This window comes from Procambarus clarkii, chromosome 11 (assembly GCF_040958095.1).
Source record: "Procambarus clarkii isolate CNS0578487 chromosome 11, FALCON_Pclarkii_2.0, whole genome shotgun sequence".
NCBI lineage: Eukaryota > Metazoa > Arthropoda > Malacostraca > Decapoda > Cambaridae > Procambarus > Procambarus clarkii.
The window spans coordinates 2,069,756-2,091,622 of record NC_091160.1 but is presented as its reverse complement, the minus strand read 5'-3'; the positions used below and the strand labels follow the sequence as shown (position 1 = coordinate 2,091,622).

General features: G+C 42.9%; 1 protein-coding gene and 2 long non-coding RNA genes across 3 annotated transcripts; all 3 read left to right on the top strand.

Moving 5' to 3' along the window:
• The first annotated feature begins 327 nt into the window (after positions 1–327).
• On the top strand, positions 328–5,775 carry LOC138363774 (uncharacterized). Its single transcript, XR_011228109.1, has 2 exons — positions 328–463; positions 4,927–5,775. It is a non-coding gene; the product is annotated as an uncharacterized lncRNA (long non-coding RNA).
• Positions 5,776–12,560: 6,785 nt separating this feature from the next.
• LOC138363773 (uncharacterized) lies at positions 12,561–15,064 on the top strand. The gene is made up of 3 exons (XR_011228108.1): positions 12,561–12,886; positions 14,487–14,598; positions 14,834–15,064. It is a non-coding gene; the product is annotated as an uncharacterized lncRNA (long non-coding RNA).
• Positions 15,065–15,185: 121 nt separating this feature from the next.
• LOC138363772 (uncharacterized) lies at positions 15,186–16,954 on the top strand. The gene is made up of 3 exons (XM_069323162.1): positions 15,186–15,308; positions 16,026–16,202; positions 16,323–16,954. Exons 1-3 carry the CDS (start codon positions 15,212–15,214, stop codon positions 16,583–16,585), a joined length of 537 nt encoding a protein of 178 aa, XP_069179263.1. The 5' UTR covers positions 15,186–15,211; the 3' UTR covers positions 16,586–16,954.
• Positions 16,955–21,867: the final 4,913 nt, after the last annotated feature.

Genomic DNA, 21,867 nt, shown 5'->3' with positions numbered 1-21,867 from the left:
AACAGACCTATTACTAGTTCATGTTTGTACTCTTTATATGATGCTGTTGAATCTTGGATTTATCCCAGCGTAGCTAGTCCGGTTTAACCTGTCATTAGAGAGATGAGACTAGGAGGGGGAGATGAGGAAGAAATGAGACTGCGAGAGAGAGATGAGTAAGAGAGTGAGAGCTAGATAAGTAAGGGAGGGAGAGATAAGTAAGGGAGGTTCAGAGAAGAATGAATCTTCTTGATTCACAAACCATATGTGTTCGCTGAAGTGTTTCTTGTGGTGCTCCCACAGTGAGAGATAAGTCTTGCCCCTCCCACCAATGACAGTACGCCCCCTCCCCATGCAACACCCCGGCCCTCCCCCCACCGGGGTAGACTGCCAGGCCAGTATATAACCATGCACGACACTGACCTCAGCACCACACCAGCCCTCAGAAGCCACTGTTCACCCCTCCAGCACCTGTGAAGTCCAGGTGGGTCTGCTTAGTGTCCAGGTGGGTCTGCTTATAGTATCCAGGTGAGTCTGCTTATAGTGTCCAGGTGGGTCTGCTTATAGTGTAGCTATAAGCTACTGACTCAGTAGCTACAACTGAGCTACTGAGCCAGCCTTAAAAATGGAAGGATCCCAAGGCAACTAACCGCTACCCAATGGAACATGCCCTTCCCGGAGCATCCACTTGAGCACTGGAAAATTAGGTGATCCACGCCCTGAGTCATATGAACTGTTTACCACACTAACTATGGATGTAACGGGGAGGATTTACTGGGCCCCAATCCTTAACTGTAGCCTCTGTTCATCCTGGTTGTGAATAGGTACCTGGTTGTTAAACGATTTGGCGGGTCGTATTCCAGGGAAAATTAGGATTAAGGTCCTGTCCGAAACGCTATGCGTGCTAGTGACTGTACAAAAATGTAAGAACTCTTGTTTATATAAATAAATAAAATATAAATAAATAAATAAAACATTTCACATGCGGCTCCTAATGCCCAAGGTGAATAAAATCACGTCACCCCTCCCTCTATACCCACTCATGTCTACCCTCCTCACACTTCCTCTACCTGGTCCAGTCACACTCACTATTTTTTGTTTTACCTCCCTTCACGTATAAGTATGTATAATGGTGTATAATTATCAACATGTGTGGTGAACAAGTGTATATACTCGGGTCTGTATTGTCATACAGCATATCACTCACATACTCAGATATAGCCACAACAATCCTCTACGTCCCCTCCCCCCCCCCCCAAGTCACAGCTTTTGCATAGATTATGTTGTCATAAGGAATTTGTACAGTGGTTGCTTCCTGCATCCAGATACATTGTGTGGTTGCGTGTCGCGGTGGAGGTTCAGTATGGCGCCAACAGCAGCCCCGGATTCTTTGTGGTGTTGCCTGCGTCTTGGATCAAGTTCAAGCTCAAAAATTCAAAAAAATTCAAATGTTTATTCAGGTAAAGTACATACATACATTGATACAAATACAAATATTGATGAATTTACAAATATTGGTGATACAAATATTGATGAATTTACAGATAGAGCTAATACATACAACGACTAAAGCCACTATTACGCAAAGCGTTTCGGGCCGCTCAGTTTCAGGTTTCGTTAAGTATGTCTATTGAAACAAGAACAACTACATTTCAAAGGGATAGAGTAGCTTAGGCTATTTCTCCCCCCCCCCCCTTGTCCTGGATCTTTTCTCCTGAGAAGCGGCGCAGTGGAACACTTTGTTATGCGCGTAAAGATGCGTACAATATCGTACATGTTAACTAAACAGATTTCTCAATCGTAACCAATAGCTTGAACGTGGGTTATTATATGTCGTCCGGTATCATACGCTCCTACAGCTGTATTTGGTCAACTGCGTAGTCAACCCTTGAGTCATACCGAATGGTTATTATCCCTGTGGTTGTGACCTTTGAGCTGTGGTTTATGACCTGAGCAGTCATAAACTGGTATTATCCCCCACGGTAGTCAGTGATTATCAAAACAAGGCACCAAGGCGGGGGAATTATGTAGCCCCTCCCCCCCCTCCCATCTTAGTGACCAAGAGTCATACCTAAAATTCATTGGTAGACATTGACATTGGTAGACCTATTAAACATTGATAGACGCGTTCAATTCAACTCTTGTAACAATGCATTTCGTGTACTCTGATCCAAACTAAATTAGCAGCCTGACCTATACCCAGTATAAGCCAATATTCCTCGATACTACCTAAGTAAAATTTGACTGATATTAAATAATAACTTTAGTAATCATTCAAAAAATCCCCAATGACTCAGCGAATGAAGAAATAGCTTAGCCTACTCGGCCACGGCGACCCTTGCTTACTGAAACCATGTTATACGGCTTAACTAAACCATGCCGGACGACTCAACCAAACCATGTGTGACAGCTCTGTCTAAACCCTGTGTGACAGCTCTGTCTAAACCATGTGTGACAGTTCTGTCTAAACCCTGTGTGACAGCTCTGTCTAAACCCTGTCTGACGGCTCTGTCTAAACCCTGTGTGACAGCTCTGTCTAAACCATGTGTGACAGCTCTGTCTAAACCCTGTGTGACAGCTCTGTCTAAACCATGTGTGACAGCTCTGTCTAAACCCTGTGTGACAGCTCTGTCTAAACCCTGTGTTACAGCTCTGTCTAAACCCTGTGTGACAGCTCTGTCTAAACCCTGTGTGACAGCTCTCTAAACCCTGTGTGACAGCTCTGTCTAAACCATGTGTGACAGCTCTGTCTAAACCATGTGTGACAGCTGTGTCTAAACCATGTCAGACGGTTCTACCCAAAACGTATGACGGACACACATCAGAAAATAATGGAAATGGTGTCACGGTCCGCCCTGAACCATTATAAAGTCGTTTACAGAAAGAGCGGCAGAGAAAGGCAGCAGAGTGAGGTGAAGGGCGAGAGGTTCACGAGCTGAAAATTGTATTTAATGCCATTTAGATAAAGTATTATGGATGATAACCTCTGGTTGACAATAGGTTGAACAAACTGGCACTTAAATGCCTGCTTTGAATGGCTTTAGCTTAATGTTAAGCTCAGTGAAATAGTCTGGCTTTGCTAAAACAGCTTTTATTGTTATGTTGTGGGTTCGATATCTCCCCTACAAGGGGTAAAGTGGTGATGGTGATGTTCAGTCTGCACACAATTGGGAATAAGTTGTATAACCAATTTTATACAGTTTAAACAATTTAAAAATAATTTAAGATTGTATTTGTGATAAGTGTTGTCATTACCACACGAGAAGTGGGCAGCTGTGTTGTGTTGGACGTGGCTGTGAGAAACCAGGTGGTGGTGCTGCAGACGAACGCAAGTCGCAGCCTACACAACACGGTTCACTCACGGATTTTAAAACACGAGAACTTACCAAACCTAACTCAACCTAACTCAACTCAACTTAGCCTAACCCAGTCTAACCTAGCCTAACACAACCTAAACTAATCCAACCTAACCTACCTTAACCCATCCTAATATAGCCAAGCCTAAACAAGTCAAACTTAACCTAGCCTAACCTAACGTAAAATTTACGTAAGTTAACGAAACCTAACCGTCCCTACGATAGCCTAAGCTAATGTATCCAAACCGAACGGTTTTGACCATCAGAAAACGGATGTTGTCGAAACGTCTTGTGGATAGACCTTGATCATATTCCTAGACCTGTCTTAGGGAGGAGAGATATAACTCAGTACCTCCAGTGCCGAGAGGCAGGATAACGAGAGGCTTTCACTACCAAACCAGTCACAGACCAGTCACAGGTTATAAGCATCACCAGAGGGGTAACGCACATATCGTAAGATAATATTTCCAAGTGCTTCACACTGAAAACAAACGTGAAAATGCAGGCGATGAGTCACAATAACGTGGCTAAAGTAGATCATATCACTTTTTCACTTTCAAACGTGAAAAATTTAATTAACAAAAACTTGTCAAAATGTATAAAGTATATCAGGACCGCTCCTAGCTATTATATACTGCTCTTAGTTAAACAAGCCTTCATCATCAATAGAGAAGTTATCAAAATTTCCTTAAAATTTGATGTCTATGATAATGCTTATCTACATAGGAGATGAAACGAAAATAATCCGAGCTCTTCCGTGATTTAACTCATTTTCAAGGAGAACATGAGAGGGATTATAGAAGGGTGTAGGTGTGTATAACACCTACTCCTGAGTAGACTAAGAAACACAAACAAAACATAAGGAAGTGACATGTAAAATGAATAATGGGAACATGTAAACTGCATTTTAAAATCATACTTAAAGTCACAGGGGTCATGTAAGCCCACACCCAAGTATTACCCATCTACGGTCCGTCTTATTACCAAAAACTACCACATGCTACACACGCTTCAGAAAACTTCCTGGCAATACGTTAGTAATGAATAAATATGATATATTTACTCATTACAATGTTGGTGCTGAACATACAACATGAAAAAACATAATTTTAATCCAAAAAAGTATCTTTTTATAAAGAAATTAGACGAAAATAAAAAGCTGGTGACGCCAAATCAAGTCGACGATCCAAGCTTCGGTTAGGTTAGGTTAGGTTTGGTTAAGTTAGGTTAGGTTAGGTTAGGTTAGGTTAGGTTAGGATAGGTTAGGTTAGGTTAGGTCAGCCTAACTTAATATATCATATTTATTCATTACTAACGTATTGCCAGGAAGTTTTCTGAAGCGTGTGTAGTATGTGGTAGTTTTTGGTAATTAGACGGACCCTCTATCTACTGCACTCCTTGAAAACGCGAAATTAAAATCGTTAAATCGCGAAAGCGCTCAGATTTTTTTTCATTTTTCTCTTCTGATACTTACGCATAACTGATCACGTGTTTTTTGTGATTATTCTTGTATCTATAATAATAAAGCGAATATTTACAGTCTTTGAACGATATGTAATTCATTTTCCCGTTTTCTTTATTCTGGATGAAGATGTGGCACGTAACAAGTTTGGTGTTTCTTACGGTGTTGACGATGTCGTGGGCTGCTGCCGATGTCGACGAGGACAACGACTTTCTCGGAGATTTCGAACCAAGACGTTCCGGTGATTACCGTACCCAGTCCAATCCCCTACGTGGGTTGGACTGGGTCCGTAAAGGCTACGGATACCACACCAGGAAGTTCCGAAGCCCTCACCGACGCGTCAACAAAATACGCAATGGGCGGGACGTCTAGAGCATCCCTTATGACGAGATTATCTTCCTGTTACCTGCTGTTGAACAACTAAACTTACATCCTAAGGCTGCTGTACTAATTACAGATGAAACACGAGGCTTCCCTATCCCTGGAGCGGAGCGCCTCTGTCGTTATCTTGGACATTATTACAGTGGAGTACAATACCACTGTACCCACCCATATCCCAGGCATGGGTACCACGACCCTGGACGCTGCTGTTATGTGGCAGGTACGTCTCCAAGCCAGAGGTTGTGCCTTCAACCTCTTATATGATGGCCATCTTTAACCACAGCTTCACGACTCATCTAGCGACCAAAACATGGCAGACTTAACAGAGCACCAGAGATATACTCTGAATATTTACTACGTGACTTGGAGTGTACGGCAGGTGTGGTGGGAAGCGCAGATGTCTGCTCAGTAGAAGGATCCACCGCCCAGCTGTGACGAAGTGCTTCACTCCACCCTGAAGCCACTCAAATTTTCTACTCATGTTGATCTTGTTTGCTGGGATTTTTGGGTGGCCAAAATCTTTTAAAATAACATCTATTCGTTAATAATTTTTGTATTATTGTACATGTAAAAATAAAAGTTATAACCGTCTCCTTATTTATTGTTTTTTGTTCTTTAACAGGTCAAAATGCACTCACGGAAGTAAAAAATCAAATTCACAATAATAAGTATATATAAAATTCATAACAAAAATTATCGCATCAGGGGGACGAATACACCGAGAAGTGCGTCCCGTTTCTCGTTGTATATACAGTGAGAGTTTAGTTTAGTCCTGGACACTGTATGGGACTAAAGTATACTGGCTGCTTGGTCAGTAGGCTGTTGTAGTCGCCTTAATAACCCTCCAGAGGATGATAGGCTTTAAGCCTAACACCAATGCAAGCTGACAGCAATATATATACACGAGAGGGGCTGTATACCATTTATCGAAGTATATATAGTCTACAGTTTACATTAGTAAACCACATCATAGGTAGCTCGTAAAGACTTCAGTCCTTGTTTACAGAAAACTAGTAAGTAATTATCAAAAATAGTCGCCAAGCAGGGGTGACTATGTAATAAGAGAACTAGTAAAACTAACTTGACCACATACACCTAGTTAACCAAACATGAGCCATTAGGAGATAGGTTGCGTCATATAAATCCAGCTTTTGTTATATGAGGACAATGAGTCACAATAACGTGTCAAGGTTGATGATATTCTTGAGAGATATAAGAATTTTGCACTAAGACTGTAATTTTTTGTTGAATTATCTGCATGTCTCTTGCAAATTGTCTATTCAGTATACCTAGGTCATAAAAGTATTTGTGTGTACGACTGATACCATACTACTTGTGAAGGAGGAAATGTATATGTTTATCTCTCAGAATGTTTGGTAATATGTTTATTGTTAGTGATGTGTGTATATGTATGTATTAACACCATGTACTGAACGGGGTGAGAATAGCTTGAACTACCTCAACCCTTTGTGTGTATTTTACCTCAATAAACTTATTTAAATTTAAATTTCAATAACGTGACTGATGATATGATGACCACACCACACACCTGAAGTTAGAGAAACGGCGACATTTAGGTCCGTCCTGGACCGTTATCAAGTTGTGGGTAACTTGATAATGGTCCAGAACGGACCGAAACGTCGTCGTTTCTCCATCTTGTGATGTGTGGTTTGGTCATCGTACGTCATCTGACGTTCTTGGTTCATCTTAGAGTTTCTTAGATAAAGGACCTGCCCGAAACGCTGCGCGTACTAGTGGCTTTACAAGAATGTAATTACTATGCTATATATCCTCACAATCCCAATGTACCTTCTTGTATATAAATAAATAAATAAATAAATCTGGGATGAATCCGGCTTACGGCAATGACTTTTTTCATAATATAATTTTAAGGAAATTGGATTTTGTTTATAAAATCATACAATTACCAAGATTTTACATCTCTAGATACATAAAAAGTTAAGAACCTTAGTAAGAAATTATTTATTGGAAAAACATTGGAAAACGTTCCACCATTGCATCCATTTTTTGTCGTTATTAATATAAAGAATATAAAGTTAGAGACCATTGAAGCTCAAGTTCAAGTTCGTTTATTGAGACCGTAAAAAACATCTCAAAAGGATAGAGTAACTTAGGCTATTTCTACCCTCCGTTAAAGACATTTTGCTCTATACCTTGTGATGATTTCGTGGCTCAACGTCCCCGCGGCCCGGTTCTCGATCAGGCCTCCTATTTACTGTTGTTTCATGAGTCTTACAATCAAAGAGAACATCAACCAAAAGTGTAACTCATTATCTAAATTTCCAAATCTGAAATTAATTTTTTTTAATATTTGTTAAAACTTTTAACCTCTCATTTGCAAAGAACATAGGACAAGAAAATATGAATATTTTAATAACTATACTTAGTAGTGACCTAGAGCTAAGGGAATTGCGCAGTCCAAGCGTTACGCATGTTGAACTCTAAGTTTTTGGGGCCCACACACAAGGTTCAGATTATCTCTAGGATGTGTAGAGCGGCGCTACAGTCACTGGCAACCCAGTGACTGATGACTGGCTGAACCCTACTAGCTATAAACGACTGACTGAACTCTACTAGACATAAATGACTGGCTAAACCTTACTAGACATAAACGACTGACTGAACCCTACTAGACATAAACGACTGGCTGAACCCTACTAGCTATAAACGACTGACTGAACCCTACTAGACATAAACGACTGACTGATTCCTACTAGCTATAAACGACTGACTGAACCCTACTAGACATAAACGACTGGCTGAACCCTACTAGCTATAAACGACTGACTGAACCCTACTAGACATAAACGACTGGCTGAACCCTACTAGCTATAAACGACTGACTGAACCCTACTAGACATAAACGACTGGCTGAACCCTACTAGACATAAACGACTGACTGAACCCTACTAGACATAAACGACTAGCTGAACCCTACTAGACATAAACGACTGGCTGAACCCTACTAGACATAAACGACTGGCTGAACCCTACTAGACATAAACGACTGACTGAACCCTACTAGACATAAACGACTAGCTGAACCCTACTAGACATAAACGACTGGCTGAACCCTACTAGACAATAACGACTGGCTGAACCCTACTAGACAATAACGACTGGCTGAACCTTACTAGACATAAACGACTGACTGAACCTTACTAGACATAAACGACTGGCTGAACCCTACTCTATATGCGGACTGTTTTACTGTCTGTGCATCACGAGGAGTCAATAAGTTCTGTTCTATATAACTGCGCTTAATATAATTCGTAGTGGAGTAGGGTCTATGACCTGTGAGAATTCCATACTCCCTTTACGTCATCGCTACACTATAAAGGTTATAGTATAAACAAACCAAATCTAACCTAACTTTGGCCATTCATAACTCGTTACGGTCACAACTTTGTCACACATAACGGGACAAGGCCACAACTTGGTCAGTATATAACGGCGGGCAAATTCAAATGTAAAATTTAAGTGTGTAATGGCGTAGTTGATCATCGGGTTCATCAGCTTAAGTGGCTTCGCTGCCGGTGCCATTGCTAGATGGCCGCACACGGATTTGTTCCCTGAAAAACTCATGATTCTGAGCACCCATCAGCTCAATTCAACGCGGTTTTGTGAGGAAGAATACATCAGTACTCCAAGACCCAGACAATATCTTGTTTTGAAGGAAACAATTCCGCTTTCTTCTACAATTGACAGAGAAACAACGTTGTTGATTACCTGCTGTCCAGCTGACTGGTATTCTGCGCAACCCAGTACGCAGGCGACCCAAACTCTCGTACCGCACTTTTTTTTTAGGACCGTATCACTGACCGGGTCACTTAGAGTCTTACCCTGAAGGCCGAGGCGATATCCCACGGGCATTGCCACAAGGGAGCACCTTAGAAGGTGTACTGAGCCTGACAGGGAAAGGTAGACCAAACAGCTCATTTAGGTGTTAGGTATCCCTGATTCCACCTGGGGGAATCATTCTACGACCTCCGTTGGAGGGGAATGAATTTCTCCAGGCCTAGGAGTGTCTCAGGCATTAGGTAGGGCAGTGAGTCGGTCCTCACTACGTGGAGAGAGTCATGGGGAAGGCTAAGAGTAAGAGGAAATGGAGGCAGCTTTCAGACGAGGAGGGACGGTGGACCGAAGTGCAGCAGGCACCGAAGAAAACTGCTATCGAGGCTTCACCACTTGCTTCTACCAGCAAGACAGCAGACGTAATGGACCTAGAGAAGACAGCATCAGTCTCACATCAGCTAGTGTCAATGCTTCTCTGTCCACAACACAGCCACAGGACGACAGTATGAGACAGGAGAGGACACCACCAGTCTCACACCAGCCAGTGTCAGACAATGTACCTCTCTCCACAACACAGCCACAGGACAACAGTATGAGACAGGAGAGGACACCACCAGTCTCACACCAGACATCGCCAGACTCTGCACATCTTCCAAAATTCAAGAAAATGCAGACAGACCACTTTCCTACAGCATATGGAGGTGTAACGGCAATGGAAAAAGAACAACCAGAGCTCAAACTTTCCATTACAGTCAACCTGAAAGGAGAAATAATAATGACACCACAAGACCAACAGACTGCAAATTACTTAGAAAAAGTAAGAGTCCTGCAAGAGAAACCTGTATGCTTGGAAAAGTTGGACCCTTCAGAAAGACGCACACGAGTCGTGCTTTTGGGATACCCAATCGACTTTCCCCTGGATCCAATACTAGAACACAAGCAAATCCTGAATGCGGAACGATGCCGCACAAAAGTAGACAAGACAGTGACACGTCAGGTTCTGGTGACCGTCATGGGACATGTGCCAGAAACATTCAGTCTTGGGAATTGTGGAACATACCGACAGAGACCATACGTCCCAGAACCCCTGCGCTGCTTCAGGTGTCAGAAATACGGCCACCATCAATCACGCTGCACCGGACAGGAGAGATGCGGAGTGTGCAGCCTGAGACATCTAACCAAAGACTGTATAGACAAGCACAAGGCAAACCAGGCCACAACAGCCAAATGTCCAAATTGTAGAGGCAAACATCATGTCTGGAGCACAACCTGCTCTGCACGGAAAGAAAAAGTGCAGACAGCTCAGGCCAGGATAAACACACAGACCAGCACTACATATACCAACACCAACGTCTGGAACACTCGTGCACAGCCACAACAGACACACTCTCACAGAGCAAAATTTCCCGAATCTATTAATTCCAAATCAGAAAATACACAAAATTGCTCCAACTTTTGTGGTTGGAGCACTCCAACAACTCCAAGTGGTTCCAACAGCAAAAGAAACAGCCACGAGCAATCAATGCAGTCCGACATGCAGCAATACCAACAACAAAGTGATGGAGCACAGTTATGCACAGATTCCAACAATGCCGGGGAAGACCACGAGCAATCAATGCAGTCTGATTTGCATCGACACGACATGCGAGGTGGAGAATATAGAGATCGATTCCGAAGAGGGAGTTCTACTAGAACAGGCAACACCAACCGAAACCGTCGTCTGGCCATTACTGTTACAAACCAAAATTACTCGCCCGAGCTCGAAGCCGTGAAGTCCACGCCATCTGTGAGTCTGCTCTCAAAAATCCCACAACATGGACAACGCCATCTAGTGATGACGGGAGATGCCGGCAATAAGTGCTGGATGCCTGTCCTAGTCGGCTTGTGACGTAGCTGCTGCTGACCTCTGGTGAGGTGGCGCTTAGACAGTGAACGCCATCTATGGAGCGAAGAGGTGGACGTTTGTTTCTAAGCTAGTAAGTGATGTTTCCTAGTGTCCCATGTAGTGTCCCAGTACTGATGACGTATCTGCTTTCACAGAGTCAACCTAGGACGGCTGTGATGAACGGTGAATCAGTCTACCCAAGGCACCCAAGGTCTCTTCACCAGTCTGCCTTGTAGAAGCTGTGAGCCACCCCCGGACGAACTCTGCTGAGTGTGTGATTGCCTGCAACCATTGGTCTAGGCGAGGCAGGTACTGTGTAGTCAACCATTGGTCCAGGCGAGGCAGGTACTGTGTAGTGAACCATTGGTCCAGGCGAGGCAGGTACTGTGTAGTCAACCATTGGTCCAGGCGAGGCAGGTACTGTGTAGTCAACCATTGGTCCAGGCGAGGCAGGTACTGTGTAGTCAACCATTGGTCCAGGCGAGGCAGGTACTGTGTAGTCAACCATTGGTCCAGGCGAGGGAGTTGATATCACACGGGTTACACACAGAAATCACAATAGCGCGATACATCAAATGAACAAATCCACAAGATTCGAACCTTCATCATGGCCCTTGTGGATTTGTCCATCACACGGTTTGATATGATATGGAGGTTTTGTAGCCTCACCAGTCACACTGCAACATTTAATGAGGCTAGCCAATACGTTGGACAGAGGCAGACATCCTATATTATAGATATAGATTTCTGTGCACGCAAATTAAATTGGTTTAGGATAATCTGTGTATCCTGTGCAGCTGTTTGTATTGAGTAATAATAATGTTTGTTAATGTTTTGCCCGAAACGCTGTGCGTATTAATGCCTTTAGGGATAGCATTTACTAACTCTATCTAGAAATCCAACATTGTTTCTAACTCATTTTGTATGTATGTACTTTTATCTGAATAATTATTATTATTATTATTTTAATAATAATAATAATAATAATAATAATAATAATAATAATAATAATAATAATAATTAAATAATAATGAGTGTATTGACAGCTGTGGTGTACCCAGTGGTGTCACACTGGGCCTGGTCAGACGCTGGCTCAAAGCTGAAGCCTATCAGGATTTTGCTTGTTCCGGCGTCGTCCACCTCACAGGGGGCGTGGCAGCTCTCGTCGGGGCTGTAATTCTTGAGCCCAGAATTGGTCGCTTCGGACCCAACAGCCAGGGGATATGCGGCCACTCCGTCCCGGTTGGTTCCTATCATACAGTTTTAGAATATTAGATCATCAAGAAATTCTGGTACTATTTGACAGGAACTTTCACGACCAAAGATCACATTCACTCCAAAAAAAATATGCCATTTACGGGCTACTCATGCCCGTGCCACCTCTTATGTGGCTTAAGCTTCATCAATGGTCGGGAACTAATTGCACACAGTAATGAAGCCTAGTGGTCTTTGTCTATTATTGTTTACTTCTGAAAAAATATATTTTCTTGCAAAACGTGTTCCATATTAAAGGGAAATCTAAAAAAAGTAAATTATAATTTATAATATTATAATTTTTGTGTGTATTAGCATCAAAAGTGAGTAGATATCAATTCATTAACAAATACATATTTAAATCTCCACATTATTTGAATAATAAATTATTTAAATGGTTTGGTGCTGAGCCTAAGGCCTATAATCCTCTGGAGGATTACTAAGGCCACCACAATAACTTATCCCCTTCAAACATATGTGCAAAATCTGGATGTAACGCCAGGGCTTACTTTACAGCTGGCAGCTCTGGGAGGCTTCATCCTGCTCTTCGGGTTCCTGGCCTTCAACGGAGGGTCACAAGCGTCCATCAGCCACGAGGGTGATGCTGTAGCTGTTGCCAAGTCCGTGGTGAACACCGTGATCTCTGGGTGTTCAGGAGGCATCACTGTGCTCTTGGTCAACCGCTCCGGGATGTGTTGTCGGCCCTCAACCTGGTCCTTCCTTATGGCTCTTAATGGTTCTCTCACTGGGATGGTGAGCACCCCTCTGGCCGTTGTCACTTGTTTACAACCCAAGCGCTGATAGTGACGTCTAAAGTCTTTATCACACTCAGCACTAGGAGAATTTCGACCAAAATGTTAAAAACATTTTGCATAATTGGAATGAATACATAGTTATTATAGGAATTATTATGTAATTAGTATTGGTCGCTTATAATTTATACTCATTCTTGATGCATATTTTGTATGAGGGAAGTCAAACTATGCAACACTACATGTATGTGAGTCAAAACAATCATTTCACCAATGGTAAAAGGAGAAATGCTTGTAGTGACTCTGTACACATGCGGCTCAGGCTTATCTTGAGATGATTTCGGGGCTTAGCGTCCCCGCGGCCCGGTCCTCGACCAGGCCTCCTTTTTATTATACATCCCACAGGAAGCAGCCCGTAGCAGCTGTCAAACTCCCAGGTACCTATTTACTGCTAGGTAACAGGGGCATCAGGGTGAAAGAAACCTCTTGCCATTTGTCTCCGCCTCCACCGGGGATCGAACCCGGAACCTCAGGACTACGAATCTGAAGCGCTGTCCACTCAGCTGTCGGGTGCTCGGCTTGGGTACAAAAAAATATTACCTGGGAATATGGAATAGGTATTAATGATGATGAAATTAAGTGTAAACTATGTGGTACCTGGTTGATGTGGTTCTGGGAGTTCTTCTACTCCCCAAGCTCGGCCCGAGGCCAGGCTTGACTTGTGAGAGTTTGGTCCACCAGGCTGTTGCTTGGAGCGGCCCGCAGGCCCACATACCCACCACAGCCCGGTTGGTCCGGCACTCCTTGGAGGAATGTTAAGGTCTCACACCCTCACCCATTATGTTCTTGACTGTCCGTTGATTAATGCATATATAAATAATGAGAGATAAGGACCGTTCCTGAACAAATAGTCTGGATGTGTCACAACGACAAGATTGATGATATTCTGTAAAGATATAAGACTTTTGCACCAAGAGTTTGCGAACATTCAAGCTTGTTCGCATTTTTTTTTTTTTTTTTTTTTAGCGCCCTCTGATTATTTTGCGTATTTGATGGTGCTACATAGCCTTCCCGGTTTGGTGCCTTCTTTTGATAATTACTTACTTACTTACTTGGGGAAGGTCGGTCATTGAATCGGGTCCCAGCGTGACCCCCCAATAATCCTAACAGGTTTCCTGTCCTAGACATTGGGGAAACATTAATTTCATCAGTGTGTCCAAATAATAATGCCACAATGATGAAATCGATTGAATAAAGAAAATTCAAAATAATGGACGTGTCCCCCGCTCCTGTGCAACCCGTTCTCGCAAATTCGTAAAGTCAATATTGACTTATTAAATTTGCGAGAACGGGTTGTCCTGTGCCAGGTAAGTTACGGGCTCACCATAGCCCGTGCTACTTAGAACTGTTCCGAGTAGCTGAATCTATAACAACAACAATGGACGTGTATTTCCGCCATGCTTGCTAATATGTTCTCCCCACACAGGTTACAGCCCTTTCCTGTGCCAGGTGAGTCCACTACGGGCTCACCATAGCCCGTGCTACTTGGAACTTTTGGTACCCAGTAGCGAATCTTAAACAACAACAACATCTCCCCCCAGGTGTCCATCTGTGCCGGGTGTAACGTGGTGCGGCCGTGAGGAGCCTGTGTCACGGGCGCGCTGGGTGGAGCAGTGTTCCTCGCTATCCACTCTCTGCTGCCCAAACTGAAGGGTACGTCCGCTCCTTCTTTACTAGTGTGATATGTTATTGTTTAAATTGGGTTTCTCGGTTATTTATTTAAGTCAAATTGGCACTACATTTCCAGCTTTACTTAAATTAACTTTCAAGAAATCAAGGTTAGATTCTGTGGAGTATTTTGAAGGACAAGATATTCCTTTATGTTTTAACTGTTGCTATCGTTATACTTAATTTTTCCGAATAAGATGCAGCTGTGTTTCTTCCACAGTTGACGACCCACTTGATGCTGTGGCTGTACACATGGGAGGTGGGTTGTGGGGGCTGGTTGCTGTGGCCCTCTTCCAGGATGGTGGCATTGTGTACGGGGGCAGTGCGGAGGTCCTCGCCTGGAACATAGTGGGGGCGCTGGCCATAGTGGCCTGGTCTGGTGGTCTTTGTTTGGTTATGTTTGGTTCCCTCAGGCTGCTCGGCGTCTTGAGGGTGCCTCCAGAAATGGAAATTGCAGGCAAGTGAAGATAATACATAAAGTTTTCACTTTTGTATTATATAATTGATAATTGTATTATAATTATGTTTTTAGTGTTATGAACGCATTCATTATACATTGTATATATTTTATATCTCTAACAATATCTGGACGCCAGGAATGGACCTCTTGAAGTACGGGGAGCCAGCTGACGCTTGGCTGGAGAGCCAGTACGATGGATCCATAAATGCACAGGAGGAGAACAAGAGGAATTCAGGTAAGATGTCAACCAAGTTGCTTTTAAAGTTCAGTGTGTGTGATGTTTGTCTATATATAATGGGCCCTATGCACCCTCTTCACAAAGTCGGTGGATGTATGTGTTGGAGACCAGGATGGTGTACTAGGAGTGATGGGGAGGGTGTATGTGGGGGAAGACTGCGAGGGTGGTATGGAGGGAGATAGTGAGGGTATGTATGAGGAATAGGTAGGGAATGTAAGGGGGTGATGGGCAGAGTGTGCATAGATTGAGGGAGGGATTTATTATTATTAACATCTTTATTGACAAAATTAATTACAATTTTTCCTTATCTGAGGATTTCGATTGTCTTACTGAAGTGAGGATAATGCTGGTATCCTCTGTCACGCAGGACAGAGGGTCATACACAAGACAATAGGTCTAAACTGTAGGCGGAAGTACATATATATCATGGTTACAATCAATGTTTTAATGTATGGATGTGTGAAAAAGAGGAGGGTGTACAGTTGGAATGGAGATGATGTGAAGATGTTTATAATTATTACGACAGTGCATATTGAAAATAGTTACAAGAATGGTAAAAATTTATGTAAGTGAAAAAGGGGGCATGGGATAGGGGTTAGGGAGAGACCTGGCCACCAAGTCAACCTGGTCATCGTCGGAGACCCCATCTACTATGTGTGTGTGTAAAATAATATCTATCCATCAATCTTCTATAATGATCCATTATTTTTCCAGATCTTCTAGGCAACATGTCTGCTCCAGAGAAATGTGGTTGTACCAATTTCCAGGACCCAATTCCACCCAAAGATGGTCAAAAGTGTGCGAATCGTCCATCGTGTTCAGTATGTTTTTCGCCCATGTACCCCGGCCTCCTTGAAGCTAGTCACTTCAACCCCCACAATGACGGTGAAGGTAACTGAGCATATGACAAACTTTTTCAACATTCTTTTTCTTTATTCGTTTACACACACACGCAATTTAATTATTGATATATATATCCATCATTCACTTAATGATCCCATTGCTTTCCAGATTTCCTGGATCTTCAACCTTCGAACCCGGAAGTTAGTGAATGCAACCTGGAAGTTAGTGAATGCAACCCGGAAGTTAATGGATGCATCCCTGAAGTTTGTGAATGCAATCAAGAAGTTTGTGAATGCAATCAAGAAGTTGCCTACGACCTCCCACCTCCAGCAGCAGCCTACGATCTCCCACCTCCAGCAGCAGCCTACGATCTCCCACCTCCAGCAGCAGATTACGATCTCCCATTTCCAGAAGCAGCCTACGATCACTGACCCTCCAATGACCTGCCATGTTCATAATTTGTAATTAATTTATACGATTACCATTACCGTATAAATTATAATTAATGTGATAAATACTTTGTGTTTAGAATTTAGTTTATTACTATGTACTGTGGGACAGTGATGTGTGGTGTGAGACAGGGATGTGTAGGGTGAGACAGGGATGTACACTGTTAAAGAGTTTTAATATTTCAAGAACTTTTTGTTTAAAATTTAGCCATAATAAATCAATAAAACTCCAACACATGTTGTATTCTGTTTAGCATTGGGCCTCCTTAACCACTGGCAGAGATGAAAGTTCCTTGTATATCTTTTGCTTTAGCCCTTACACTGCTACAGCCTGGGCTGTAAATGAGGGTATAAGCTAGAGCTGGGCGAAAATATATATGAATTATGTGAAAATTAATATTAAATGTTAAACAATTTTCCAACTTATTGGCTTCAGCATCATGAAAACCTCATCCCAATATTTTCATAAATGAAATTTAGAATTTTTTTTTTAAAGAACGTTTTGTTGATAAGGAGAACAGTTCCTATTACCTGGGACTGAGGGATAATGCAGTAATAAAGAGATGCAAACATCTGTACGATGCACAAAGAAGAATAGTGGCAAGAAGTGCCCCACAAAGTGAATATGCAGTTGGTGCCTTTATTGCATTGCTGAGAAATACATAACACAAATAATGAGTATGTTATTATGCTCTATTTTGTTATATATCACACAAATACATTTTCTAATGGTATTATCTGTGACTTTCATCAATATCCTCAATTTTTTGGGGGGGAGGAGGGAGATTATTTTTCTGATTTTGTTGTAACCTCTATATCCTGGAGAATGCATACCCGTCCCTACCTATGTGAAGATAGAATAAAATTGGTCAATAAATCAGTCATAACTGGCAAAACTTGGGACTGATTTTTTGGGGGCTTATTTTTTCAAAGATTTCAAACTATTTTTCTTGTTTCTTTAGATTGTTTTGATGATTAGGAACCTGATTAGGGCTTTTTGATTTTTCCAAAAATATACGCTAAATATATCCCCTAAATCAGTACAATTATCCCTATATTTTGTGTTTGGGGGTTATTTTTTCTTGATTATTTCAACACATATTGACCTACAACTTTCACATTTCGAGTATGAATGCCAAATTATGTTTATTAAAACATACAAGTAAATTAATTAGAACTACCTTATACATTGTCGATAACTTCAACTTCAATTATCTCTAAAAGTAAAGTTTCAACATTGAGTCAGTTTAAAAAAAATCCAGTTTCTGACCGATTATCATCATTTTTACATATAGTGTGCGCCGCTAATTGTTCTACAATCCTATTAGAATGGATTTTTCATAAACTCTAAGCGTTTTGAGTTATAAATTTTGTTTTCTGAATTTGGTGCATATTTCAAATGCCATATTGACGATTTTTTTTTACAGTAAACCAAACTGAAAATCTATATTTTAAATCTATTAAAATGAAAATTATATACTATTCTAATAGCATAACGCAAAATGAACAATTGGCGGTATTTAATATTTTTGCAGCCGATCTGAAAATCTGAAATTTTCAATAATATATTTTATAATAATTTTGATTTATTTTTGTTTTTCGAGTTACGTTGGTGATTATTTAGACAAAGTTGGAATCTTTGCCTTGTAGATTTTGCACAAAAAATTGGAAAGTGTTAGAACAAGTTTAAAAAATTGAACTTAAGGTACCATTAGGTCCTGTCGTATATATACGCCATGCGCAGTTTAAGGGTTAGGGGACTCGGCAGTCCCCTAAATTTATTAAAAATGTGTCTACGATAATCTATAATCGTCGATCTATAATTTACGATCCTCAACAGGTCGTAGCGTCGTTGGAAGAGTCGTGTGTAAAGGCTGCTTTAACTAGGTATTCCTTAATGGATTTTACTATTTTCCATGCCAGCATAGGTGGTCTTTGTGGGGAAAGTCGGTCATGGCAGGTGGTCTCTATAGGTTTCTTGGAGTCATTACAATACTTCCCATATTCTGTTGAAGGTGCTTTGCCAATCCTGGGAAGTATAGTGTGGGTGATATCCATCGATTGCCTTCTCCTGGTCTTCTTCTTGATAGTAGGTGCACTTTGCATGAAGGGCGTATCCTCATAATGACTGCACCAGGACAGATGTTAGGAGACACGTGTATATGAAGAATGAGAAGGGTCAAAAGTCACTAGCAGCCGTAGACAAAGGAGCAGCGACGAAAACAAAGGCGGACGGGAGAGGGAGACATGTCGCACCGGAGGGCGGCACTTTGTGTCCATTACGTCGACTAATATTTACCAGGGAACTCCCGCATCGGAAAACGCAAGCAATATGCTTTCCACAGCAGCATGTGGGCAAAGGGCGCCCGGCCACCAGGCGGCGCCGTTTGCGGAGGCATCCTATCCGGCACCCCATAAACAAACTCCTTCACCCTCGGCACCCAGATAGTGGAAGAGCACCATGGGACCGAAAGCACCTGGGCATTCAGAGAAAAGCCCAATACCCGACCCCCCACGGGTCATGGCCCCGGCAGTCTGGACCAGGCTCCCCCCAGAGTGGGGCAGCGAAGTAGGGGAAACCGCAGGGGACGCAGGCGTGGCATTGTCCCCACCACTGGGCACAGGAGCTGAAGCCCCCCAGCGCACATCCTTCTTTAGCACCACGACGAGGTCCCGATCACCAGGGAGCAACCCCCCATCGCAGGGATCGCAGGGAGGTTCGAGGGGGGGGGGGGCACAGGAAAGTAACTGGAGCCCCTCTGCTCCGCCACCGACGGTGGAGGAGTCCGGAGCACCATACTCCCCCCCACCTTCACAGTCACACAAGTTGTAGAACCCGCCACGACAGGCAGAACAGCTGACAGGCAATTAGGCGCCTCTGGTACTGAACCCACACCGTCCTCAGAACCGCCTGAATGCAACAGGGGTGGAAAATCCTCCGCACGAAAAATATGCACCCTACCAGTCGCTCCTCTTTCGTGCACTGCAGCCAGATGACCCTCGTGACCGCACCTATAACAGATGCGTGGTTGCCCCCGATAGAGACAGCGGGGCGTGTAACCCAACACAGACACTAACGACGGTACACTACACTTCAACATCAGGATGCGGGAACCGTCAATAATACCAACACAGTGCCCGGCAAGGACCTTGTTCCATCGAACTTAACACAGTCCCAAACCGTTCAAAACAGGTTAAAAGATTGTCCTTAAATTCGAAGGGGGGTGTTATGTCATGGGGTGTGTTTGTCAAAAACTTTTGTCATAGCTGTGTCTCAGAGGCCTGTTAAGAATTTAGTGATGGTGGACCTTTAAATGTTGTCTAGGGGAATAGATGATTGTACTTGAGCCTAGGGCAAATCCAGGAGTAAGGTAAACAACCTAGTACAAGAACACAAAGTTATATGTATAAATCACACGATATTACACATATGAAATGTTGTTCCTTACAACACAAGGTCATTATGACGTGATATAACCCTCCAAGCGGGCTCTAGATACCCTAAGGCTCTCAGTCCCAAACCTGGAACAGTGCACACAACCACCACAGCTATCCACCGATGACATATATTTACACCTCTAGGAAACCTGGATTCTCTCTTAAAGAACACCTCCAAAGTCTGCATAACTACTCTACAATATCTTGCATCCCTGTTTAGATACAAAGGTAGGCTTATCTGACTGTACGGCCGGAGAAAACCCCTCAAATAGCAGGACCAGGTCGGCAGCGATACACCTCCCCTCAAGTCAAGATGGCGTCCACCTCTCTTGCGTCATCGCCCCTTAATACTCTATGCTTTACATTTGCAATCAAGCCCTTTATTGACTTTATTTACCATTGTGACGGTAACGCGTTGGTGTTCGGCTGTTTCAAAAGCTAGGGGTATGGCCTCGTCACATATAGAAACAAAAAAGAGAAAATCTGGAACTTCGTCTGTGGTAAGGTAATGGGAAGACACACAAAACACAAGTAAATTTAACAATGAGATTTTAATTACGTTAGAAAAGCAAAACATGAATAAAATGGACATACAAATTGGAACATAAAATCAATCAATCAAAATAATAGGAATAATCAAATGGCAAAATAAAAAGTTACGTTAAGACAAGTGAGTAATAACAAGTGAACAATATACAATGCAAATATGGGTGCAGGAATATTGGCTTTAAGCTGCCACCTCTCTTAGTACAGGTAAGCCAGAGCTTAGTCTACCAACGAGACGTGTTAACTTGTTGAAAGCACTGGATATTCTGAGGTCTGCAGGTCGCGGTGGCCCCAGACATCAGGTAGTGTGGCGGTGGAGGAGCAGGCGCGACTGACCACCAGCCAATCAGCGATGAGCAGGCGATGGACAGGTAGTTTGGTGGTTCGAGTGGTGGAGGCGGAGCAGGTGTTCCTGGTGCTGAATACGTTTGCTCTCTGGCAAACCTTGGAGTTGTACTTGTTGGATATTTCTTCCATATTAGTTGTATAGGGATGTATAGCGACGAACTTAGGAGGGAAGAGCAGGCTCAATCTCTTGAAGGAGATTATCGTCACACCATATTCCCCATGCATGCTTTTAGATTGAGTCCATTTTTCCCTCACATAGTTAGGCTATTCCAGTTCACATTATTCCTGACAATCTCCAGCTGAGAAGGTACTACTTTGCTGGGCGGAGTATTACTGGTAACTCGCGCCCTCACTGAAATCAGCTGTAGATATTTTCCTATCAGAAATTCTCCACTGTGTCCACCAACATTTCATACTTGAACTAACCTCCACAGGAGGTAAGGTTCGTAAATGGCACCATACACCGCCACATATGATTCTTAGTGTCGCCACGGCGACACTAAGATTCACTACTTTAACAGAACAGGTAGTATCAGGGAGAGGGTAAACACGCTTTCACACCGTCCAAGAAACGCCTGAAAGGCAGCCTGGTGGTGGAACTTGACCACAGCACGATTGCCATGAAGCAGCTGGCCGCCCACCAAAGTCCGACAGCTGCGCATGGAGCACGTCCACCAGGGCGACACCAACTATCAAGCCATGTCAAGAGGAGTACAAGCCGGGGAATACAAACCTGGGTATGCGTATGGAAATGTCAAGACACAAGCCTGGAAACCCACTTCGGCCAATCATCAGCCAGATACCCACACCCACGTACAGACTGGCGAAGCGACTCAATGGCTTGCCGACTCCTTATGTACCCTGTGCTTTCAGCCTGAAGTCAAAGGAATTTGTTGACTTACTGCGCGGAACACGGGCCACAGGGATAAGAG